This window comes from Gymnogyps californianus, chromosome 2, assembly GCF_018139145.2.
Source record: "Gymnogyps californianus isolate 813 chromosome 2, ASM1813914v2, whole genome shotgun sequence".
Taxonomy (NCBI): domain Eukaryota; kingdom Metazoa; phylum Chordata; class Aves; order Accipitriformes; family Cathartidae; genus Gymnogyps; species Gymnogyps californianus.
In genome coordinates this window covers 132,442,269-132,469,301 of record NC_059472.1, presented here as the reverse complement: position 1 = coordinate 132,469,301, position 27,033 = coordinate 132,442,269, and the positions used below count along the sequence as shown (strand labels likewise).

The following is a 27,033-nucleotide window of genomic DNA, read 5'->3' as shown; positions in this document are numbered from 1 at the left end:
AGAATAAATTTCAAGGAAAGGAAGAGCTCTACATTCAGTATGTGTAGTGCTAGCTGATGTCTGCTATCAGCTGCCTAAAACCCTTCTATTGCTTGTGGTTATGCATGCTCCAGCAGCCACATGTGTTAGTCCACCTCAAACAAACGTGCTGTCTAATGTGTATTGCAGAAAAACCTGTAAAAAAGAGGCAAAATTTTCTGCTGTACAAAGTAATTACAAAAACATACAACTTCAAAGAACCAGTTTATTTCACTGGCCAAAGTATTAAACACTAAACAGGACAAACTTGGAGTTTATACATTAGGAATGTAAGTTTTCATGTACAATTAAGAAAACACTTCACTGTAAAAAGGTGAAATACTGAATTACTAGAACAGTGTCACACAACAAACTGAAGAATGAGAAAGTGTGGCACATTCATTTTAAATTCAGGCTCTCAGGTGAAGACAAACATCTGTACACTGATGCAGCTATTCCACATACTTTGGTGAATATTAAGAAATGTACACATCTAGTCTGCAGTCTTAGAAGCAGAATTATACAACTTACTTGTCTATCAACTATGTCTCCTCATCTCTTTTCGTTAATTAACCAGCCTATTAATTGCTATAAACCTGAGTAACATTAGCTGCTTAGAAGTTACTTGTGCTTCAGTTTAAGTCAAAAAGGGATAGCTAAACTTACCTCCAGGCAAATAGGAAAGTCTCCCAGAATTTTAGTGTTTGTTTTATTACAAGGTTCTTGACAGTAAGTGATCACTAGCTGCAGAAATCTGGACAGTTGGGAATGACTATGCCTTAGATCTTCATCCTATTTCTCCATTTACAATAATATATTGTCTGTTTATCAGCTAATCACTGCTACTGGAGTGGTTTTGTCAGCTATTGCTTCTCCAAATTTCTGCATAAGTAGTTTTAATGTCCATTTTTAATTAAAATCTTAATGTTATAAAAGTTGGTATCAAACAAGGTCACTGAACGAACCGAAGGTTAAAGGTTAGGTAACCTCGAACAGGCTGCTGTTTTAGAATTTCGAACTAGAAAAATAAGATATAAAAGACTAGTAATTACAGTGTTAGTTATATTTACATTATAATTTCCCTTTGTGCTTGCAAGATACTGAAAGTACACATCCTTTGGTAGTATTAGTCTCAAGTAAGAAGTTCATGTTAAACACATTCACACTCCCGATTTGCCTGAGTCAGTGCAAAGGGCTCATATCTTATTTCCTACATAACATTGTTACATGAGCACATCTCTTCCCCATAAATAATAAAAATACTGATGACAGTGACTTTTCAATGAGTAGCCTTGTGCCTGATATTTAAGAATCTGAAAGAAAGACAGAGTCTGTCACACAATTTGTAAGTCTAAAGATAACTACTATAGCAACTGATAAGAACTCCCATCCACAAGTACTTATGCTGTATGACTTTTGGCCCAGTTTCAAAGACGTATAGAAAAACCAAAATGCATCTATAATTCAGACTCATATAGGCATAAAGAAGTATGAACATTGCAACGTGTACTACCTACCATGACAAAAACTGCCATAACATCCAACACTGAACTGATGCTTCTAGTTTTAACCTTACATGTAAGCACAGCTTTCTCATGGCTAACATAAGAGAACATTTGTTCTTACAATGCTGTTTCAAAATTGCATGCCCATACTGTGAGACTCCTCTTAAATAAAACAAGTATTTGCAGTTTTGCCTATGCCAAGTGGTAGTGAAAAAGTAGAATCTGGGAAAGAGGCTCTATTTGTTCCCATACTGTGCATTTGTAAAAAGCCACTTGGTCAGTGGCTAAACAACCAATCAATGCTTGTTAAATTGGTGAAGCTGTAAACTTCACATGAAGCCGTAAGCAATCAGGTGCATAAATACAGTAAGTCAAAGAGGAACTTTCCACGCTATTAGAAGTTGATGTAAAATAATTACAACTGTTTTCTATTCACTATTACTGTCAAATGTGAGCCAAATAGGAATTTATGGGCTTGAGGTTTAAGAAAGTAATGTATAGCATAATAAGGAGCTTAATGTACCAATGCACCAATATCAGCATAAACCCTCAATATTTGATTTTTCATACTTGCCAATTTAATATCAATCTGTTGACAAAGTTATGCTAATACTAGGAGGTCGCTGCTGATTAGCTTGTTTGCTTAAAATCGGAAGATCTGTTCTTTCTGTTCCATATATCAGTTTTTCCTCCTGAAGACTGCAAGCTGAAAACCTGTTTGCCTCTGTACCAGATACACCACCACGATTATTTGGAACTGTGACACCACTGACCTGTTCAAAGGATTTACTAAACACAGTAGTGGTCGTTCTGGCCAGACTATGGCTACCAGGCTTAGGTAGGGACTGGCTAGTTGTCAGTGTCAGTCTCTTCAGAGAGACAAGCTCTAGATTCTCACTCATGGCTCTCTGAGTTTGTTTTCGTGACAAGTGTTCTCTGCAGGTTTCTCCTTCTTTTTCTTTTCCTCCAGCTTTGCTTCCTCCAGACCTTCGTTGGTTCTTCCCTAAAAGGTTCTTGCTGCTCATGTTGCTGCTGTTAGATAGGGCAGACTGACTTGTACTAGAAGCAGCCCTAGAGTAAAACCCTTCATCAGTTTCAGACACTTCTATCAGTTCTTCTTGAATTGCTAAATCAGTATTACCTGCATGGTAGAAAAAGAAATAAAGAATTAGCAACTGACTTTCTCATATTTATTGATTTTATGTATTACTAGATTTTGATATTCACAAGCATGAAGCCATACAGCAACAGAACAGAAGACAAAACACTTACCTATTCCATTACATTTTGGAATTAAGGTTCATTAGGATATAAAGTTACAGCAAATAATGCTGCATTAACTAGATCAAAAAGCATGCCCACAATCTCATTTTGTAGTGATTTTGAAAAAAAAAAAAAAAAGCAGTCTTGTTAATTCATGCAGGAGATTAGAAATTTACAAATTAGAAGATACCACACAGAACAAAAAAAGTGTAAATCTTATTTTGAGCAAGTGTTCCAATACATGATTTTGCAAAGCTCGTTAATTATAAAAGGTATGTGATCAATGCCCCAGGACACCCAATGTGGCACCTGCACGTTTAGCAACCCAAGAATGCTTTAGGACTGAAAGGTCACCTTCTGCATCATAGGTCTGGTGGTATGAGTGGAAACTCAAGCACAGCATGAGATCTCCAGTATACTGTGAAAGGTGGAATTTGGGAAATCTGAGGTACACAGCGAGATACTTTTCACATCCATTTTGATGGATTCTTCATACCATTGATCACTGGATTTTGTAAACCCAATAAATATGCTTAATAAACTCAAAGGTATGTTGAGTCTCACAGTGTATTTTCTCCAGATTAAATAAATCTACTTGTAAGTATGTCGTCATTGACTGTGGCACAGAGGAAGCTGTGTGCAATACATGCATTTGTGTTATTACACATGCAAATATATTAACTGCATACTTTAATTCTCCAAACATGCAGCAGTGACCCTTTCAATCAACAGTGGTACCTTAGAGTGCAGCTACAAGTGCTCTGCTAAAACTGCACTCTGCCAGATGAGTTTATTCCATCCTCCATCATTTTTCTTACAGATTTTTGCCTCCTGATTTCTGGCATGCCTTTGCTGTCAGTTCTAGGATCTGCAGCTGTTTCCTGTACTCCCTGTAAATGCTGAACATCATTCTCTGCTAGTGCTCTGCTCTTTTCCCCATTCCCGGTCCTCTCTCCAGCCACACTTGTGACACTAATCTCAGGTATGATAAAGTTGCCCAATTCAGTAGCATCATTACCACTCTCTGGTTGTTCTAGAATTAAAGATGGATAAGAAAAAAAAACAAATGATATCTGAAACAAAACATGAAAAAAGCCAATAGATACAGATGACTAACACATTATAAATTAACAAGAGGTTAATATGTGAACATCTGCTTTAATTAGCAACATTAGCGAGTATGGAATTTTGCTTTATTTCTAAATTGCAGGCTTCAATCTTCCAATTATTGGCCTGCACCCACATACTGGAAAGTCCCATGCTTGATATTTCAAAACTGAAATTTCTGAGGATCATGAAACAAACATTCAGAGATTATCAGAAATCAAAGAACTCTCCATAATTCACTTTTATGACTATATTCTCTGTAACACCACGCTAAAGCGAAACTCATTTTTACAATGAAATGGCATATCAGCTTCATGTCTTATCATGTAAGACTAGAAATTCTACACATACAATGTCATTATGCTGCACAGTGGTCAGCCTGAAAACTAACAGTGAAACAACTAAGCCAGCTCAAGCACACTGACTTCCATTTTCTTTCTTCCCTTCAAAAAACTATTTTCAACCAGAAAGAGATTTATAAGTAGGAAAATCCTCCAGTTACTAAAATCAACTTATTCAGATAAAACTTATGGAGTTTTACTGCAGTTTTTGCCACCTGCTAAGAATATAACATAAATGCTGATCTCCTCAGCCTTTTTAAGCTTCCTATATAAGCTTACAACTAAATTAGTTTGCAATAAACTTATTTGTGTCACACAAGTCAGTTACTAAGTACAGCTGAGAAAACAGGGATTAAGCTGGGGGGAGGGAAAGCACCACAACTTTCTGCAGCACTGGGGAAAAAAAAAGAAATTAAGGCAAAAACCAATGCAGCTTGGTTCTAAGATTACTTCTTTTCATCTGGGTAAGCCATCAACAGCAAATATGCAAGTGCTCAGCCTGGCCAAAAAATTATTTCAAGACAGTCAAAGATTCCTGCAGACACAGCCAAAAATCCCCAAGCAAACAGAAAACTCCACTGCTACTCAAAGTGTGAGAACGATGGTTGTGTGTAAGCACAACAGATATAATAATGGTATTTAGTGATAAGAATGAAATAGTTCCTACAAGGTCGTGGTAAAACAAAACCCAACTCAAAAGATGCCTGCCTACATTAGATGAAGACAGGTTTAAGAAGGATGAACTCTTGAGAGGAAAAAAGTGAAAATAAAAATGGGAGTTGAAACTTTATGGAAATTCCAAGCATATGCAAGTAACAAGTTACAATCCTAGTGACCTGTCAGCTCCACAGTGTTTGAAGTATTCTCAAGTATCTGAAGGTCTTTTAAAAAGTATTCAGAATTGTTTTATCAGCACTAGCTCTACAACCACAAAACTGCATTTAGATGACCTGGAGAAGAAAAAAGAGAAGCCATCAGTTACAGATAGTCATGGCACATCCTCCATGAAGATGTATACCATAGAAATACAAGTGAAGAAGAGCAAGAACTACACTATATGCTATATAGTTACATATTCTATATGTGTTATATATGTATACTATATGCAAACACTATGGCCACAAACTTGACAATACTAAAAATGTACTAAAAGCACAGCTAAGAATAAAGCTCGACTGAATCCCTGTGTTTTATTCATAACACAGCTCTATCAGACCTGATGATAAGTAAGGATTGCCCAGACTATACTGCCAGTTTGCTACTGCACGTGACAGAAGCTGGCAGTACAGACATTTAACTGACAGTATGAAGTCCAAAACCAGAGGAATTTATGATGACATGATTTTTCACAGCAGCAGCTCTAATGCTTTTTAGCTGGAGGGGATCCTCTCCTCCTCCTGTCCCTGTACTGAAGACTCTTGTGCGGGCACAGTGTACTTCTAGGTCAAGCAGGCTACAGCACTGGGCTTTTCACTAGCGTTTGTGCTGTCTGCACTTATCACGACAATGAAATAAGTCTCAGAGCTAGAAGGCTATTCTGGCAGGGATGGACATCATTATCCCCTGGTGTAGGAGCTATCCCTGATTTTACCTGCAAATGCTAAATATGATGATTCTTTCTGCCTAGTCAACTACTAATGAAAGTATCTATTTAACAAGTTGTACTATCCAAAGGAAATGGCATTAATAATTGCTGTTGTTAGCCACTAACTTCCTGATATTTGGCAGGAAACTCAAGTTAGAACTGTTTCCAAGTGTCATGCCTTCTAACAGCACTTTCTGCAAAAGTCTTCTGTCATCAGTAAGAAAGGTAACAACTGAGCACCATGAACTGCAATAGTAATAATAAAAAATAAACAAACAACAATAATGATAATAATAACAATACCACCACCACCAAATATAGCCTTTTTTTGTAAAAACATGGGAGCAGAAAGGTTAGTGAGAAGATCAACACCCTGATTGGCCTCATCGGTCTAATTTTACTAGGGTGAGGTACCTGTGCCTCTCCTATGGCAATCTTCAAACTCCTCCCTGCTATCCCATCAGTGCAGCTACAGGCACTTTATTTCAGCAGAACTTCTTCCCAGGATCCACTGATCTCCATACGTACAAGTCGATTCTGCTAGAAACTTCATTTAGAGCCAGGACACCAGACAGAGGAGAAGGCAGAACAGAGCTCACTGTCAGTCCCTTCCCCACCAAGGGCAGAAAAGCACTAACTAACAGCATCCAGCTCCAAAGAAAGGAGACTCAGAGTGCACAGCAGAAATCAGAGGAAAAGAGGAAGAATTTTTTTGTCACAGATTTTGTATAACAGCAATAATTATTGTTTGGTGGTATGCATTTCTAAATGTAATATCCTACTGTGATATTAGCACTTTACCCATCATTGCTGCATTCCCACAGCTGTGTAACCATTACCACAATGAACTGGGGGAAAAAAAAACAACCAAAAAACTTAAGAGTTTTACTCAGCATAATTATGTCTAATCTTTCAGTTAAGTGCTATTAACTACATCTAAGGAAAAGGAATATACCTTTCTCTGAGTTTAACATTGAGCTACAGGAGGAAATTAATGAAAAAATTGGATACTGGGTGTCCCAACTCCTACTAACACTGTCTACCATAGCATCTACAGTCTCATGGCAGGGATAAGACTACATGATCCATGTGCTTCATAGTAGGACATGGAACCTTATTTTAAAACTTTTAAGAACACCTAAAACAAACCTTCAGCTTCGTAGTGTTTGGTTTTGAAGATAATACTGCTTCAAGCTGGACAACTCTGGGGGTCTATCCTTTGAGAAAGAGATATTAACACCAGTGCACAAGGCAATGTAGCAAAAGAGAAAACAAAGGACACTGCTAAATAGTGTAGAGACAAAACTGAATAATTACATCAGTTTGAAAGTTAATATAAATATGCCCATAGCAGTTGAAGGAAAATGCATTTGGAGTCACACTTCTGAATGTTTTGAGTAGTACAACCAACGTTGATAAATGCATTTCATTATTACTAGCTGCTAAGAATTAATTCAAAAGATATTTCAATCATACTCTACCTTATTATTATGGTTGCCTACATCATTTACCTCAGATTGCACAGGCAAACTGTCCATTTGGATTGTAATTCAATTTTAACCACCACAAGCTCAAGCTGCATTTCCTGCACAACAATGTTAGCATTTTGAATTATTCACAAAAGCATCAAGCTTATATCCCAAAATTAACATTCATTCCAGATTCCTAAAAGTTATAACTATTTCAGGAATTAATACTGTTTCGAAAAAAGTAAGAAAATTCTCTCCACAGAGATTCAAAGACTAATGTTTCTAAACCTTGTGTACTACATGAAAGTCAATTTCTGCAATGGGGAAAAAAATAACATCTTGTCCTTCTTCTCTAGTTGATGTCTCTGTTTTTATGTTATGTATCTTACCAACATCTGCTTAGCTCTTACTTGGTCTGCTACAGAGTACTTCTCTTACATGCATTACCTCTACACACAGGAGTTTTCCCCGAGCAACTCTTTTATAGGGCAGTTTGGCATATTTTACAGTAGTAAGGAAAGTGTTGCTAGGGCTTGCTTTGTTTTTTTCCTAGCTTCAATAAATAACCATTCATTTAGGTGTTTATGTCCCTTACACACTTTATGATTTTTCCAGTTTTCCTCTATTTGTGAGTGGAAATGGAGACGCCACTCAAGGCTTGTTTTTAAAACACGAAAGCTACAAAAAACTAATGCTAGATAGCTTTTTTAAGCTTTATGATTTATAGGCAATCCAATTCAATAGCACTAAATAATTTGTTGATAAGTGGTGGCTAGTATCAACTGACTCTATAAATACTATGCATTTGTGATTAGATGGATCCATTTTGCAAATGACCTTCACCTTTAGCACCTCTAAACTACCTACCTTAGAAGTCCAAATTCAGAATACTGATTTGATTTTGAAAAAGTCCTTCTAAGTAACAGCTGTAATGAACGAGTTACAGGGTTGAGTATCACAACAAGATTAAATGTAAAATGACCTTTTTTCAAAACTGGCTTCAATCTAGAGTTCTAGCAAAGGCTAGCAAGATCTAGCATCTGAAATCTTTTATAGTAAACTGAATCTTTTAAAAGATAAAAAAATAAAGCCCATGCTTCTCAGCTGGAAATGTGATTGGTTGTAATTCTTTTATTTATTTTACACAAATAGCTAGTGATTGAAAATTGCTGCCCTTGCTTCCCCAAGGGGTACTTTGCTTCATCAGGTCTTCTGGTCCACATAACGTATAAGATCAAACTACCTCTCAGCTGTCTCGTCTAGCTTCCTAATCCATTTGTACAACTCTTTTTATACTGAAGCACAAAAATAAAACCTATGAATACTTTTTTTCCCCCTTACACCATGGGAGAGAGAATAATGGTCAGGAGGTGTAAGGTTTGTCATCTGATTTCTACCAAATCCAGTATTTAGTTTAATTCAAACAAGCATCTGTCAAGCCTCATTATTCTTTCTGCATGCTGACCCTGAAGATCTATTCCATATGTTTCTTTCATCAGGAATTGTGGGGCACTGAATTATGTTATTAGGAATTTTGAAATCAGGAGACCATCCACTCTGACTTTAAAAAGGCTTTTCAAGTCACAAACAACAATTTTGTTAGTATTCTATGATGAAAATTTTGAGGAGATTAGCTGAAGTAGTATGTGCATGGAATATTTACCATTTAAAACAAAACAATTGGACAGTCAGTCAAAGATACCATAGATTCAGTTTTGGCCTTTAAACTAGCATAACATTTACATGGCCTTCAAACTTACAACTACTCCCACAATCTGCTGTAAAAGTTCCCCTCCACCTCCGCCTTACACCAAGTAATTTTCTTCCTCTTCATTAAATCCTGTACCATCAAGGCAAATCCAAAGTTTTCACAATAACCCAAACAAAATGTTGACAAGAGCTTTTTTGTAGAGGTCCTTAATCTTTCAATCCTCATCCCTAAACACTGACTACTCCTCACTTGGATCATACTAACTAGATTATCACTGTTTCTCTCAACTTGTCCTGCTTTATGAGACTCCCATAAAACAGAGCATTCCACCCCTTTTCTATGAGTCCTACTATTATTCTCATTTCCCTTTCACCTTACTGTTATCTGCTGCAGGGCACACTTGTCCCACCCATTTTTGCTTGAACTTCACCAAGCATCACCCCCTGCAAGAAGGCAATAATTGTAAAAAACTTCTAGATTTCTGTATTTGCTGAAAAATTTGTAATCTTAGAAGAATGGTTCCAATACTGATTCTGTAACATTTTTATTCAATTTTTTCTGTAAACAAAAAGACAAAGGGAATGTTTATTTTAACACACTTTCAATTCCTCTCCATGAACTAGCACTCAGTATCCCTAATCTGTGTTCCCCTCCACCACTTCATTTGAACAAGCATCAGAACCACTAAGAAATAATAGCTGACAAAATTGCCAAGCTTCAGAGGGCATTTGTCCATTTAAAAGCTGAGCTATCATACAGTTTTCTTGCACCTGGTCAATAATCCCTGCTTAACAACTGTAAGCCTGAAGAAAGGAAAATAAAAAACCGACTAAAATGGTCCTTAGCAGTCTTTAGATTTCAGTAATGACTTGCTACTGGACCTCACTCAAGTTAGAGACACTAATGTTTTACTCCTCAGCTTTGTCTGACAGTTTTAAGCAGTTTTTAATCAATTGAAAAGAAGTCTGGTTATTTTACCTTTCTTTGCCCTTCACCCCTTCTGGCAGCTTACTATTGGTACTACTACCACCAATGTGTACCATTACTGCTCAGAAAGCTCTATCATTATTTTAAAGCCATCTTCTACCAGCATATTTATAGATAATTTTCTCAACACTTACATGAATTACCTTTTGGTCCTTTATGACAAGTAACTTGGCAATATTTTTCCAACCAAACTGTCCATATACTACAAAAGCTCATATAGTACACATCATACAGGAATTTTTTATGATACTACTTCAAAATCTTTATTGAACCTATTAAAAGAGCATTCTTATCTACACTCACTCGCTTAGCCTGTCATCAGAATTACAAGCCCAGCAGAACAAGCCATTGCCAATTTTGATCGCTGGTCCAGCGGCTCCTCCCTCATCTGAAGATGGTAGAAGAAGTGGAATATAACATTTCTCCTTTTGCAGTACATTCAGCACCATTTTTTCTACTTCTCAGCCCAGACTTGTGCTCTACTTTGTGGAAGCCCTTATATTAGTTTGCCCAAATGTGCTGGTTTTGGCTGGGATAGGGTTAATTTTCTTCATAGTAGCTAGTATGGGGCTATGTTTTGGATTTGTGCTGAAAACAGTGTTGGTAACACAGGGATGTTTTAGTTATTACTGAGCAGTGCTTACAAGAGTCAAGGCTGCCTCTGCTTCTCACCCCACCCCACCAGCGAGTAGGCTGGGGGTGCACAAGAAGCTGGGAGGGGACACAGCTGGGACAGCTGACCCCAACTGACCAAAGGGGTATTCCATACCATGTGATGTCATGCTCAGCATATAAAGCTGGGGGAAGAACAAGGAAGGGGGGGGGACATTCGGAGTGATGGCGTTTGTCTTCCCAAGTAACCATTATGTGTGATGGAGCCCTGCTTTCCTGGAGATGGCTGAACACCTGCCTGCCAATGGGAAGTGGTGAATGAATTCCTTGCCTTGCTTTGCTTGCGTGTGCAGCTTTTGCTTTATCTAATTAGCTGTCTTCATCTCAAACCACAAGTTCTCTCACTTTTACTCTTCTGATTCTCTCCCCCATCCCACTTTGTGGGCGCGAGTAAGTGGCTGTGTGGTGCTTAGTTGCTGGCCAGGGTTAAACCACAACACCAAAACACAGTAATTTATCCCTCTACCCTTAAATCCAATTTTTAAGTAATTTAAGACAGGTGAGGTTCTGCGGTAAAGTTATTAAATATTTGCTTTGCTTCAGGTACTATAAACTACTTTTCAGAAGAAAACAGGAACATCAGCCTCTTTAAAGAATCAGTAATTTTGTACAGCTCCCTTTAACAAAAAGGGGGTTTTGTGTGGTTTTTTTAAAACATGATTAAGGAAATAAAGAATATCTTCATCTGAACTGCATTAAGATTCCCATTCACCAGCCAAGAAAATAAAAACCTCCAAACTGCTGCTTTCTTACTAGCAATGAAGATGTGCAATAACAGAATTCTCAATACTATTTTAAACACGTGTAAAGTTGAGAATTCACGGCAAAATGTGTTTCTTACCATGCCTTTTCCATCTATGCCCTCGGATAGACATGCTAGTCACAGCATTTCTTGATATTCTGGATGAAGTAGGTGTAATTTCAACCTGAATGCATCTTGTACCTTCTTTACTAGATTTCATGGCACCCTGAGGCAGTGAAGCTTTTATTGCATTAGCAACCTAGAATAGAAAAGATGCAGTTAAGTTATTAACTTGAAGATCCAGATTTTAGAAGAATTCTGTCAGGGGATTCTTATTACTCCAAGAAGAATACTGTGTACAATTCCAGTTTAAGGTCAAAAAGCACACTAGCTTTTTGCACAGGTTATAAAGAATGCTGGTTGCAATTACCTCTCAGAACTAATACTTGCCACTTTTTAAAACAAAGTTTCCAGTTTAAAGATGTGGCTATTACTTCAGAGTGCTTCTGCACTATCATCTAAGCTTTCAAGACTTAGAAGTGTTCTACTGAAAATAGCTTGTTCACTAGGGAAGATGACAAAATAAGTACATTGAAAATACCTGTGCGTGTGTGTGTATACTTACAGATCTAGCTATTCACACGAGCACAGCCACATAGACCTCGTGTAATTTAAGCTCCTGGTGTGATGTTGCATCATGCGTGTTCACAGGAAGGATTTCCTAGACTAAAAATTCTACTCAAAAAAATGCTGAAATACAATACCTACCAGCAGAGGTTCTGGATACAATTCCAGCTGTGCTCTATACAAAACGTCATCCATAGCTTTACGAGCCAGATCCCATTCTCCATTATAACTACAAAGGTAAATATATACATAATAATAAGCATCTGTATCAACAGATGAACCTTCTTGGTCACATAACCTTCACAGATTTAGTGTTCCTTGAGAGCTCAATTTAGAGGAGTTGAACTACTTGTGTTCATTAGCAGTAAGCCTGCTATTTAAAGAACTTGTTCTGAAGTGGCATCTATGGAGACAAAATTTTATTTTCATTGGCCACCCTGAGCAGTTTAAAAATGACATAATTAGTTATTGATCAGCTAGTCATGAAATATTCTGAAATTCAAACAGGATTATTTTAATATTACTCCACCTTTTGAGTATTCTTGTGTTAGTAGTCTCTAATTATTTCAGTGAATAAGAGAGCTTCACACATTAACTTGACTATCAAAGGGTAGATGACATCACAGCATTTCAGAGAAAAAGTGATAAGACCTTTTTTCCTTAACTTGACTGATGTCAAATCTAAGTATACAAAAATGTGGACAGCAGACAACGGTTGGAAAAGGTTTTTTGAAAAGATTTTTTTTCACATCAGCAGTTATACCTATTAAGTGCTGTTCTAGCCCTCTTTCCCCAATATGATATAGGTAACTTCAGCCAACTAGTTGGAGAACTATGTTCTCTTCCTGAGGACCTTATTGCTAGACACAGCATCTGTCCACTAAAAAAATAAAATGTTTCATTTAGGCATGCTACCTTTGAATGTAGAAATTAAGTTGACATTTCTTTATTTTGTATGCATATTTAAAAAAAACAACTTACAAGGCATAATAAATCCCTGTTAGCATTTGCACCATGAATTCAGATGAAACTGGAATCCTACTGTTGATTCCCTTGTACTTTCTCACTTGCTGGCGAGGATATCCACAGACACAAATTCTAAAGAAATCATGCATTTGTCATTAGCAAATAATGTAGAACCACCTTTGGATAGAACACTACAAAGCTAGGTGTTTAGTATGCATGTTAATTACAATAGACCCACAAGAAGGTATCCATCAACAACCCTGTGCTGAAGCAGATTTTCTTATTATGAAAGAAGGGTATGCCCTCTACCGGCAGAGTTCAAATCCTTCAAAACAGAGACATCCCAGACACTCCTGTTACATTTATACTACAGTGGAACACAAAAGCAAGCTGCCAGTAAAAGCCATTCTGAATCCATGCATTTGCTGCGGAACAGACAAAAAATAAGTTATGGTATTTAAGGAAATAAAGCAGCATAGCAACTATTAATATTACAGACAGAAACATAAGCGTCACTGCATATAATATGAAAGTTGCAGACAAGTTTTCAAGCAAAGTGAGCAGAAGTGTCACATTCATAAAATTATTCTAAAATCCAGTAAATGTCAGCTTTAGAATTTAGTTCTGAACTAAATTCCACATCAGGTTCTGTAGTCAAAACATTTTGGAAATCAAAGATATTGGGTAGTTAAATATTCAATGCATTGGCTATTACTGGACTTTTGGAACGACCTTTAATGACATTAATCAAAGTATTTCCTTCTCCAAAGCATAGACTAGAAGTTTAGTCTCTGAAAGCTTCAATTCTTCAGCTTCAATACCAGAATGCTTGTAAGATTCCTCTTAAATCTATTTTTTTTCCAGAAAAAAAAAAAATAGAGTTAAGACTGTATTGTAGCCTTTCAAATTACATCTGTAATAGAGATTTCAGGAGATTTTTTATTAATACTAACTTTGCCACTAACTCACTGCACTTTTTTCCTCTCCTTCTCTATCCCGCAACTTATCTTCTGCTTCGGCTACTTAAAAAAAAAAAAGCAGACAGCACCCCCAAGATCTCTATGGCTCAGCAACTCTCCCAGTATGTACTTTGCACCTAGTATGATCTCAATTTGACTCTTCATGCTGATATCACCATATCTCCAAATAAAAACCAACAAAAAAAGATTTTAAACACTTCATCAGGAAAGACAGGAAGCCACGCTAGTGACAACATGCAAGGAAACAAAAACATGAAATGTTTTATAGAGGAAGAATCATAGAACAGTTTGGGTCAGAAGGGACCTTTAAAGATCAACAATTTCCACACACCCCCCACCATGGAGGGGACACACAACATCTTCCACTAGATCAGGTTGTTCAAAGCCCTGTCCAACCTGACCTTAAACACTTCCAGTGATGGGGCATCCACAACTTTTGGCAACCTGTTCCAGTGCCTCATCACTCTCACTGTAAAAATTTCTTCCTTATGTCCAATCTAAATCGACCCTCTTTCAGTCTAAAACTGTTGCCCCTTGTCCTGTCACTATAGGTCTTGGTAAAAAGCCTCTCTCATCTTTCTAATAAGCCTCCCTTACATATATTGAAGGGCTGCAATAAGGTCTTCCTGGAGTCTTCTCTTCTCCAGGCTGAACAACCCCAACTCTCTCTGTCTTTTTTCACAGGAACAGTGTTCCAGCCCTCTGATCGTTTTTGGGGCCCTCCGCTGGACCCAGAGGTCCACGAAACAAGTCCACGTCTTTCTTTTACTGAGGACCCCAGAACTGGCTGCAGTACTTCAGGTGGGGTCTCATAAGAGCTGAGCAGAGGGGGAGAATCACCTCCCTCGACCTGCTGGCCACACTTCTTTTTATGCAGCCTAGGATAGGATTGGCTTTCTGGCCTGCAAGTGCATATCGCACTGTATCCCCAAGCCCTTCTCCGCAGGGCTGCTCTCAATCCATTCATTCCTCAGTCTGTACTGATATCGGGGATTGCCCCAACACAGGTGCAGGACCTTGCACTTGGCCCTGTTGAACTTCAGGTTCAGATAGATAGTTAAGATACCTACCCTCTATGCGCTCATCTGGTATTGAAGGTAATTCCATAAACCCTAGGCTTGTGCTGCCACTTTATCGAGTTGGTCAACTGCTGCTCTGAGCATCAGTATTTAGTCATAATTCTCACTGAAATTTACAACCCTAAATACAAACTTCTCAGACTGGCCTAAACCAAGATTTAAGTGACTGAATTCAACAATTCAAAGTCATATTTCTAAAATAAAGAAATTATTTTGCTTAGTTTTGAATTTTGATTTTCAAGAGTAGCCAAACATGTTAATTTGTAACTAACTGCAAGTTTTCCCCTAAATTTGATATTGTTGTTGGCCAGAAGCACAGACTATTTAAGTACTCCTTGCTTATTCATTCAGATTTTAAACTCCGATTTTATTATTGTTAGGAATACATTACTTCAGATTGCATGGTGATTTGTGTCTTACTATTCAAATACCTTAAAACTCTAACTTTTTAGAAACCAGAATGCAAATAAATTTGTATCTTAAAATACAGAGTTCACCTGCAAAGTATATGCACAGCTAGTTAAAACAAAAATCTTACTTCCAGTTAAGTGAATCAAATTGACTCTTCTGTTAAACATCCTTAAGATGTTGGAACCAAATGAGTTCATCCTCTCAGATTTCGTTTTGTCCATACATGGTAAAAGTTAAAGCATGAAAGCTGTTTTTCTGACTCTTACCGAGTCCTAAACCACATGAGCCAGTTATTGAAATTAACTAGGTTGAATAACTCTCCCACAAAAATCCCATCCCATTTTCCTCCTCTTTATCCCCCACAAGAGGCTATTATTATGCAACTTGGGCAACACTTTAGTTCCAGATAGTCCACAATTTCTACCAATGGTTTGGCTCAAAGATGACACTTATAATCCACTAAAATAATAAGCATTTCAGTGTTGTGTAAAGCCTGTGGGGTGGAAGCAGCAGCAAGTAAGTGTCCAGTTTAAACAAAAATGCTAGTTTACACAAAAACCATCTAACCAGGTCATTTTTATGCCGATGTATATATTTATGCATTTACTAGATGCTACTGCATAGTGATACAGTATTTTTTGAGGAAAATAGTGAACTCGCAGTAGGAATGTGATCAGTTAACACTGACAGTTATATAGAAAAGACCTTAATACAGATACTGTTAATGCCAGTATTGATTAGTTTTAAAAAGCCCCACTCTAATCTGAGTTGCTTCCTCTAAAAAGGCTACAATGACATCAGCAGAAGTGTTTCGCTTTACATCAGAGTAAGATAATATTCTTATGAAAAGAGACTTAGTAACTGAAGATGCCCAAATGCAAAAAATCTGGATTTAAAAACACTTCAGATCAGCACAAAATATTTTGTGCTGCAATTGTCACATTCACAGTTCATGTTTGTAAATAAGAAGTACTAGAAGCTTTTGGTTCTTCAGAACATCATAAAAATGGAATTAGACTTACTAGAAGAAAGCATATTCATTGTAGATTGCTTTCATACAGATCTTCCAAAAGAAACCTAAATTCAACACTGCTCAAACCAATTAAAGGAGTTATTCTATAGATTCTTCTGAGAATTTTGTCAGCATCACACCCAAACAGGATACTGAAAGATATTCTGGTCTCCTGACACATATTCCCTTGAATCCCTAAAATGCTGTCAGGGCAAGATTTTCAGTAAGCAGAGAAACATGGGTGCCAAAACCAGTAGGGAATGAAGAACTAAGATAAAAGTCAAATTGTATAGTATCAAATAATTCAGTATCCAAACATTCAACATTTTGAAGTAGAAAGACTTGCTTGCATCTACTGGTAATTTGCTTGGGTTTTTTTGCAGGCTTTTTAAAAATTATTTATCCCAAATACAATCAAAACCTAATCAAGCAGAATAAGCAACATCAGTCTCCTGTCCACAATCCTTAGCTTCCAAATATTTTCTGCCTTAAATTTTAGACCAGCATATCTAACAAAGATCTTGTAAAGACTCTTGTAAATATTGCCAAGTGCTCCAATGCTCTCTCACCTCCTCTGAAGAGGAGAGGATCTTACAGGCATCCATTACCGTGTTTTGTTTGTGTGAGGAACCTGGGAACTATGACTGGTAAAAAGTTGCTGTAGTTGACTTCTAGGTCTCTCTTGGGTTTCCCAGGTAACAAGAGCATTCTAATTTTTTCCTTAACCCAAAGTCCACTTTCAAAAAAAAAAAATCTAGAGATAGACACGTTTACTACCAGTTCTTCCTCTTTGAAAAATGAAATGGATCAAAAATAGACACTGTAATTAAAGCTGAGGTGGATTTTTTGGGGTTTTTTTGTTTTGTTTTTTGAAGTAACAGCAGATTTTGGAAATACCAAAGTATCTGTAAGAATGGATGTATTTCTAGTTTCAAGAGCTACTATAATTTCAAGAAAGTTTCAACTCGCACAGCATCCAAATACATTTAGTAAGCTGGCAATGCAAAATTTACCAAGTTTTTAGAAGACATTTCTGATTTTATACAGTTAACACACCTACAACTACTTTGATTAAGAAAAAACAGTTCCCTTGATTTGACTTCTCCACTTAACAGCACTGCATATAAGCCAGGTCATTGCTTTCCCCATTTTGAGATCTCAACCCAAAGTTATATAAGAGACACCTTAAAAGCAAGTAAGGCAGCTGTAAACACTTATAAAAAAAAAGTCAAGTTTACAAGCAGCTTTTGGGAACCTGAAGCTTTTTTTTTTTAAAAAGTACAAACTGATTGCATTTCAAAGTTGAACATGCCATTTTAAGTGTAATCAACCTACAGAAATTACCTTGAACAAATTTGACACAATGACTGAAGAGAAACTGCAGGCATGTAGCTTAAGGCAGCATTGTAACAGAGCAGAAGGAAAGTCAGCACTTCAAACCTGGGATTTACAAGAAACATTAGAATTACATTACTAATTTTCTTTTTGAAAAGAAAACAAGTTTACACAGAAATTTGCAACAGTTATTTCAACAGATTTGGTATTTCGTTTCAATAAAATTGACAATTGAGTAGTTTGGTTCTGTAAAGCTTTTCCTCTTCACATAGTAATATGCGCTGCTAATCTTTCTGCATCTACATTTACACGTTTTGTTTAAAAACAAAAAAAAACACCACAAAACACAGCATACACCTATCCATCTTCAGTCTATAACTATGTTAAAAATTACAAGAAGTTAGATTAATTAGTGATACTCAAGCAAGTTCCTATTATACAATTTCACCTGTTCTGTGCTGTTAACATCTCCCTCTGAGGATGAGGTCCACTGTATACAACCCTGGACAAACCATGCTGCGACAAAGCTCCTTCAGTGAGAGCCATGGAGCCAATGCTGGAAGGCTAAAGAAAAAAGGGTCATTCAAAACATGTCCGCCTGAAGTCTTGCTACAATGCAAGTGAAAATAGACAACGATCAGCATCACCATATTTGTACATAAATTTTCAACAGGCTTAAGGTTATCTGACTGCTTAGCTATCTTAGATTTGAGAAGTTATTTTACACTAGATAATGTATATGCCTTCAGAATAGAAAAAAAGAGACATAGTTGGTGCATGGATATTATGGAGTTATGACTCTTCAGTCTTGAAGAGGTCTCAGAGACCAGTTAGTAGTACTCGGAAGACTGAGAAATATGTTCCTATGTTATGCAGCAACATGTTAAAACTACTTCTCACTTTTATTCTTAACAAACAGGCCCCCAAAGTACACTGCCTTTCTCAATCAGTAACAACTTTATGTTGGAGATGTCACTTACTTCATGATAGACTGAAGGTTTGGACAAAGATGGAATTGTGAAACTCAGAACTTTGCTATGTCCCTCTTTGTCAACTATCTCCTGAAAAAGACAGAAGATACCAATGGTTACACTCTCCTACTGAAACCAAACAAACATTCAAAAATGTTAAATGCTGGGTGCAGGTGAATGGATAAAGCAAGCCAATAAATTATTATAGGGACAGATAGGGATACTATAACCATCTGAGCTACAAGCTAGAAATTATCTCTGTACTTGCTTTCTATCACAGTGCATTTGCTTTGTTTCTGAAAACGATTCAAATGACTTGCAAAGGGTACATGCATTTGCATACATAGTCCACCTTAAAAACACTAACTGGAAATCTCAGTATGTTTAAGCAGTGTTATCTTTTTTTAATTATACGCTATTTGCTAATTGTGAAGGTTAATGCTCAATAATTCTGTTCTGAAAACTATTTACCCATCAAGTAATGACTCTACAAGTAATTTGTTTTGGAAATATTATAGCTCTGGAATGATTGCAGCCTCATATGGTTTGACAGTGGCAGACATCATAGTATTGCAAAAGCCCAAGTTTGATAATTCCATACTTATAGAGTTAAAAGAAGCATGGATGCAAAGCTTTACAGAAGCTACTTTCCTGCAGGATACCACTATAGCAGTATGTGGGCAGACTTCTCACTCCTGTAAGTTAGTGGAAGACTAATGGGTAAGGCAAAAAAAGATGTGCCTATGTATCACAGAAGAGCACTGAAGTACTTCAAATAAAAAACTTCAGAAGTTCCACAGCAGACCTGACCAATAACCAACACCACACACAAGAACTTCCCCCCTCCCCCTAAATTTCAGCAGCAGATTTCACATATCCAAAGGTAGAGATTAGAGAGGAGCTTCAGTGCCTCCTAACACCCATGCCTTGGAAGGCCGAAGGACTAACTTCACATAGTAATTATTAAAACTCATGTCTTAAAGTAGAATATGAAGTGGTAAAGGAAGACTGAGAAGTATCAAAAAGGCATACAGAGCTGTTCTGTCTGAAGAGTTATACGGCTCCTCCACTCTCCACATTAACCACTGATACTTTGATTTTCAATATTGCTTCTGCATCCATGTGGAAAACAGTTTCCTCAATATAAGGGAGGAGAATGGAAGAGAAACTGGCTACATCCAAACTTTTAAAAATCTAAAAATATCAATATTTTGACTCTTCATTTTAATCAGATTTGTAATTAAGTTTCAGGAGTGCATTTCAAGATCTGAAGCGTATTAGAAAAAACTGATACCTACAGCCAGGAAAGCCAAAAATATCAACTGTATGCATTACCACTCTATGCCTCCAAGCTGAAGGTAGTTCATGATCTCAGGGTTTAGCCACAATAATTCCATACCCCTGACAACAGAGTGAACTTAAAATTATTCTGAGCAATACTTAATTTTTCAATTTCCTTCAGTAAGGAACTGTAGGACTCTGTTGAGCATGTTAATTCCCTCAAGTTCCAAGAGACCACCGTACATATTTACAGAAGGATTACTATTTGTATTAGGCTACATCTTTCCTCTTGCTTTTGAAAACAAAGTAGCTGGTTAAAGAGAAAATAAGTATCTAAGCAGGTCACCTACCACCTTTTCAACCTTGTATACTGACAAACAGTACCATCTTGATAAGTTACAAGTTTTATACGACATCAGAGGGGATGAAGTCAGCATCAGTAACATGGCATTACTTTAGCATAAGCCTTCATTATGACTTAAAGCAGAAAGGCGGGGGGGGGGGGGGGGGGGGGGGGGGGGGGGGGGGGGGGGGGGGGGGGGGGGGGGGGGGGGAGGAATGTTCCCAAAAATCAGGTTGATCTACAGCTTCCTACAGAAGCTTGCTGTAAAATTCTTATGACCCCAAGCAGCTGGAGACGGATGGCTATGTTACTAATTGAGGAAGAAACTGTTCATAGCTAAGAGAAGACATTACTGGACTGGTTTCAAGCTTAACTGTAAATGTAATCTCTTCTAGGAGAAAGACAAGTGATTATAGCCACATCCATCAACCATTTTAGATTACTTCATCATGGAAATAAAGGAGTGAATTGACTTAAGGCATAAGATTATATCAAATCATTTCTAGGAATGTTTTTCTCCTCAGATACAACTAAGCACACAGAAAGCACATGAAGTCTGTACTCTGTCTAAAGAAGAGTTGAAGATAAGGGCTCAGGTCTTTTTAAGTAGACTGCTGGGTGAAAAAATGTTTTCACTTGCTTGGTAAAGACACTTGATATTATTTTTAGAAGAAGGATGGGAGCTGCCTCCTCCAGATTTTCAGAATGGGAAGTGGAGACTTGAAGTTCATCATTGTTTCACTTCCCAAAAAGCCTTCCTGAAACATCCAGAACATACAAATTACACTGAAGAGAAACCCAATGGACATAACACCACTAAGTTTTTTATAATAGCCATAAAAAGACTAAATGCATAACTAAAATATGGTGCTCTTAAAGGATCCTTCATAATTCTGTTCTTCAAAGCAGTAATTTAGTAACAAACAGTATCTTTTCATACAAAATATGAAAAAAAGTCAAGGTTATTAGAAAATGAAAGGAAACCTTTAATTTCTCAAAGCTAAGCAATCTGTTCAGCAGTCGAGTACTAAGAATTTGTTGAAAGTGATTTTTTGTGTTTTCTAGCCAAGATAGTCAAAATACCCCAGAAAATATGGGCAACCACTTCAAAAGTAGTGCCTCAAAGCTCTCAAGCAGAATGTAAGTTTAATTACCATACCAAGAATTAAGTTACAAAAAAATTAAGAGGACTCCTTTGGCTCCTTCAGCCATAAGTGCATCAACACTTTCCAGGAACCACAAAAAAAGCAGAGAAAATATTCACCAAAATAAAATAATAAAAGTTCATGTTGCAGATTTCTGACAAGGACACCAATCTGAAGAGTCAAAACTGAGATACTCAATCACTTCATTTCAATTCTGAAGCAAAATTGTTAATTATTCCCCAGTAAAATACTCTACAGTATCCCCCAAAAGCACAATAATATTTTTAGGTCTGAATAACTACATGCGAATACAAACCAAGTTATAAACTCCTAGGAGAAGAGCCTCTATGCATCCACTGCTCTGCAAATCTCTGCTGGCTGAGACAGCAAGATAGCACCACATCAATTCTGGTAGAAACTGCAGCGTAAATCGTAGCAATTGTTCCTCACCACTGCGATAGAACTCAAAGAGCTGATGGCAAACTGGCTCCAGAAGCTGAAATATAAGTTACAATTGTGAATGAATAAAACATTACAAGAAACTGCAGCTTTGTGTGGATCAATCATTTGGACAAAAGTGTAAACTCATAAATGTTACATTTTAGCTGTTAGGGAGTGACTGATAAAATAACTGCCCAAGTCACCTTTTACACTTTTCATCCCTTATAACATACTTTCAGATGACAAAAGCAGAGCCTTCCACCCCATGTGAAGAAAGAATTCCAATCGCTCCTTTCTCTCATTTTTGGCTCACTTCCTCTAGCCTCAAAGGCATAAATAGAGGATACTTGTTATCACCACACCTCATACCATGCCCTCAGTATCTCTAATATACAGGAAAAGTACCTGAACAAAAGGTCTTGCTATTCTAGAGCTCCAACAGTGTACACACAAATTGCTAGAAGCTTTTACCCAGAAAGTGAAGAGCTGCATAACACTCAAATGCAAAGTATTACAATAACTTAGTATACAGTAGAATTAGTTCACTTTTCCACTCTCATTAAAATCTTCTAGAAACTTCAATGTATTTATAGCTTTGAGACAGAAACGGGAAGCCTCAAGAGTAATTTTACAATCAAATTTGTTAAACTGATATAAATGGAAGTAAAACATTGAACTGGAAGTAATACATTGAGCTAGAACAAGTTAAAAAGACTTAAACAATTAAGCAATCAGCTTGCACTGTGTTTCTGGATTTAATGCGTATTCTTGTGCTACCACTTACCTCTGCTAGAGGACAAAACATAGTGTTAACCATCATGTGTCAATGTATGGAAGTTCTATTTTTATTTTGTCACCTAGATAGGAGATTTCCTAACCCAAGTGGAAAATACTGTCAAAACCAGTAGGCACTTTCAAAGCCAGCTGAACTGGACACTGAACTCTCAAGCAAAAACTCAAAAGCACATAATAAAAATACTTTTTTGGCAGCAAACACAGCAAACCATTGATAAGAGTTTGGAACTGTAATAGGATTTCTTCTAAAAAAAAGTGGGGTAGGGAAGGGAAAAAGGGGATTTTTAATCAAATCTTCTCAATCGTTTATTTGCAAGTTATAACAAGTAGGAGAACCCTATCACCTAAGAAACTACTCCCTGAAAAAGAATCTAGGCAGTTGATACATTTATATTAGCGAACTTTACAAAATGAAATCTCAGATTCCAGCTATTTAGAATTTGTTTTATCAGCTCCAACTAGTATATAAAAAAAGCATTACATAAAATGTGACGTTCTCCAATTGCAAATCTCTGAAAGACAGGATTCAAATGTAACATACCTAAAGGACCTTGTTTCTTGCCTCCAAGATTTAATGTCTTAACAGTTCTTCTACATGACCCACAGAAACAGACTCTAAATTCATTTCAAAACCAGGAATGTTCAGGCTAGTAATAGACCTTCACTGAAATGTATTCCTGCACAAAATCTGAAAGTTTCAACCTTAAAATTATGGAATCCAAACTAGACATGCATTTTAGAGTATTTTAGAGATTGCACTGAGAAAAGATACTATAATCATTAGAATTGCCACCGCACTTCAGTTCAGAAAGCAAAGTATTACTCAACACCTTTCTGAAAATCCTTAAAAACTGGAATATAGATATGTACCTTACTGCTAGTAACATGCAGATCATGTTTTCCGTTTTATTCTAACTACAACACTCAGTTGTTCTGCTATTTGTCTAGGTCACACCTTCAGTCTTTCAATGGAGCAAGCTTTCAAAAAGGTAAGAAACCCACTCTTCTATATTTTCCTCCCTTTATTGCAGCAAAGGAGGCACCACCACCAGAAGAGCATGCTAGAAAAAAAATCTGCTTGCTTTCCTAAGTTTTTCCTCCTGACTACAAAGAAAGTTGAGTCAACATTTCTTACCTCCCAAAGTTACTTCTGAAGCCAAAGAATCTTAGCAGGTTTTGGTTCTTTTTAAGAAGTAATTTGGGACAATCTGATCCATTCAAAAAACAGAGGAATTTTTAGCTTCTGACAGGTATAGCTTCTCTTTGGAAAAATCATTTGTGAAAAGTCTACAGCAAAGGCAAAAAAATCATGCCAAGCTAAACCAGTCATCAGTTTTAAGAGTAGATTATCAAAGATCCTTCTAGAAAACTTTACCAGCACAAGTGCTTTCCATCTTCACCTTACATATTTCACACAATTTGCATGGTTCCTTTAATGAAGTATCAGTTCAGAATGATGTGCTTGAACTTTAAAAGGCACATAAATAGCTATGACAGGTATCCACGTTCACATCGTTATCTCAGTTGAGACAGCTTTATATCAGCACATTTAAATGCATAATCAGTACAAAACCAGATTTTCTTCCTGAAAATGCCACCACATGCTACAACCTAATATCAAAACGCACTAATGATTGTTGCTGTTTCAAGATACTGTTTTTTAGTATAAAACAGTTCTAAAAGGTATCTAGGACTGAAACAATTTTTAATGCTGTAACAGAAGAATGTTCAACCAATTTCATCCCTCTTCCTTTTAAGCTGCATCCAAATGTGTTAGACACTCCCAACACTTTCTATTTCCTAATGCAAATGCCTGCATGGCTACTATCTAAAGAGACAGCAATAGTGTTTTACGTAGAAAGCAAAAATCTTGAATTTGTGAAGAAACAAACCACAGAAATTTTTCTTTTTACTGTTGGACTCTTGAGTCAATTAAAAGTCCTTTAAATCTTCACATCTACTGAAGATTCTCCTTGTATTGAATTACATTTTTCACCTATCAGTGGCCCAGGAACCTCAAAAGTAACTAACAAAGTCTTTACTAACAAAGCTACTATGAATTGGATATTTCTTTGCTACAGCAAAGAAGTAGTTCATTTATCTCACAAATTGATTATTAAATTTTTGGAAAAGCAAACCAAAAAACCCCATATGAAAAGCAAACAAACCAGCAGAAAAATGCAGTCACAGGTGCAAATACACGGTTACTTTTCAAATGCTTAAAAAAAGAACACATCCACCCCCCAAAACGAGATTAACCACAATTTTAAGGTACAGACAATTATTATATTAGAAGTACATATATTCAAAGGTATACAGGTGGGGTTGTTTGTTTTTAATCTCAGCAGTATTTGTAGTGTTCACACATTAATCCTTCCCATTTGCATTACATACATCTGAGAAGAAAGGACTGCACATATCCTACACTGTAAAGCAAGCTGTCATTGCACAATGCAGCTAATAGATCTCAAGTAACAGCTGAAAGAAGTTACTTGTCTTTTTAACTGCTAGTTTATAAGTATTTTCACAATGTGGAAAGCTCCAAGTAGCCCTTTCCACAAAGTGACAGGTACTCAGACAATGGTCCAAATAAAGATTTTAGGACTGTTCTCCCAAGGTAGCACACTCAGTGTCAGCATTGGCTTTTCATTTCAATTCAAAGTCTCACTAACAGGCAAATCTTCGATACCTTGCCCCCAGAATCATCCCAACAACCTTTTCGAACAGAATTTGCAGGGCCTTGACCACCCTGCTACTAAGGTCCCTGACAAACCTAGTGATAGCCAGAAGCAGTAAGAAATCAAAGAACATATGAAAGTATCAATTTGGCTATCAACAGAGACTCATCAGATTAATTTACATGTTGATACGCATTCTGAAGACCAGACAGGCTTGACTCAGTAGCTGAAATGACTCAGAATGCCTTTCTGAGCAGCAAAGTAAAATTACATTTCTTCTTTGCTGGACAACCTGGGAGTTTCTCCACCAGCATTCTCTCTAAAAATGTATATACTGAAAAATTTTATCCTCTGACCACTACTGGCATCAAACTTTGGAAAGGTTCCTTATGCTGGGTCTTTTCAGAAGAGAAATTAAGGACTTGGTGCAATTTTAAAATAACACACAAAGGGTTGCTGGAGGGTAGAAAGTGAGACAATACAGTTAACAAGACAACTAAAACCAGCTCAGTATGTCTGAACTCACCTGGACACTTTAAAACAAGTGCAGTCATGGCATATGGAACCATTCCTGTCACAGGTACAGAACAAACCTGCTCCCTTCCCCCCAGTTTTTTTTTCTTTTTTGCCATCATTTCAGCAAGGGCACATCCACTGTATAAATGCATATGTTTACATTGTATGTATTTAAAACAACAACAAAAACCTTAAAATCTAAGCAATAACTTAAAAGAATTGCAAACCTATCTAACATTGTTCTCTTGGGTTGTAATAGACAAGCTTCTGATAGCTATAGATTCACATTCAAGTGATACTGAATTACAGAAAGAATTCTGTCAATCTCAAATATCTTCTCAATTCCTTAACATATTTCTCAATTCTATACCCAAGTCCTGAAGCCCATGAGTATGATCTACAAGCTTTGCTATGATCAGTTGTCCTGGTTTCAGCCGGGATAGAGTTAATTTTCTTCTTAGTAGCTGGTACAGTACTGCGTTTTGGATTTAGTGTGAGAATAATGTTGATAACACGCTGATGTTTTAGTTGTTGCTAAGTAGCACGTATCCTAAGTTAAGGACTTTTCAGTTTCCCATGCTCTGCCAGCAAGCAGGTGCACAAGAAGCTGGGAAGGAGCACAGCCAGGACAGCTGACCTGAACTAGCCAAAGGGGTATTCCATACCATAGAACATCATGCTCACTATATAAACTGGGGGGAGTTGGCCGGGAGGGGCAGATCCTTGCTCAGGCATCAGTCAGCAGGTGGTGAGCAACTGCATTGCCCATCACTTGTGTTCTCTTGGGTTTTATTTCTCTCTTTTTTTTGTTATATTCCTTTTCATTGCAATTTTTATTATTATTATATTTTTATTATCATTAGTTAGTATTATATTTTATTTTACTTTAAACTGTTCTTATCTCAACCCATGAGTTTTACTTTTTTTCCCCCCATCCTCTTCCCCATCCCACTGGGAAGGGGGAGGGGGGAGCAGCTGCATAGTGCTTAGCTGCTGGCTGGGGTTAAACCACAACATCAGTAGGTTACAAAACTTAGGAATTGTTTCCATGGT

At 37.0% G+C, this 27,033-nt stretch overlaps 1 protein-coding gene across 4 annotated transcripts in view; it reads right to left on the bottom strand.

Annotated features, from left to right (window-relative positions):
- Positions 1-226: 226 nt before the first annotated feature.
- Positions 227-27,033, bottom strand: part of HYCC1 (hyccin PI4KA lipid kinase complex subunit 1) — a 49,110-nt gene continuing 22,303 nt past the window's right edge. For 2 of the 4 annotated variants that reach the window (XM_050890987.1, XM_050890986.1), the window contains exons 4-11: positions 21,867-22,046; positions 18,791-18,871; positions 18,259-18,374; positions 17,820-17,915; positions 13,009-13,125; positions 12,169-12,256; positions 11,500-11,659; positions 227-2,664 (exon numbers count right to left, since the gene is read on the bottom strand). In XM_050890987.1, coding sequence (XP_050746944.1) covers positions 2,108-2,664; positions 11,500-11,659; positions 12,169-12,256; positions 13,009-13,125; positions 17,820-17,915; positions 18,259-18,374; positions 18,791-18,871; positions 21,867-22,046 — 1,395 coding nt within the window. In that variant the 3' untranslated portion in view covers positions 227-2,107. Of the gene's footprint in view, positions 2,665-3,524; positions 3,820-11,499; positions 11,660-12,168; positions 12,257-13,008; positions 13,126-17,819; positions 17,916-18,258; positions 18,375-18,790; positions 18,872-21,866; positions 22,047-27,033 lie in introns of all 4 variants that reach the window. The other 2 variants (XM_050890990.1, XM_050890989.1) reach the window with 2 other exon arrangements.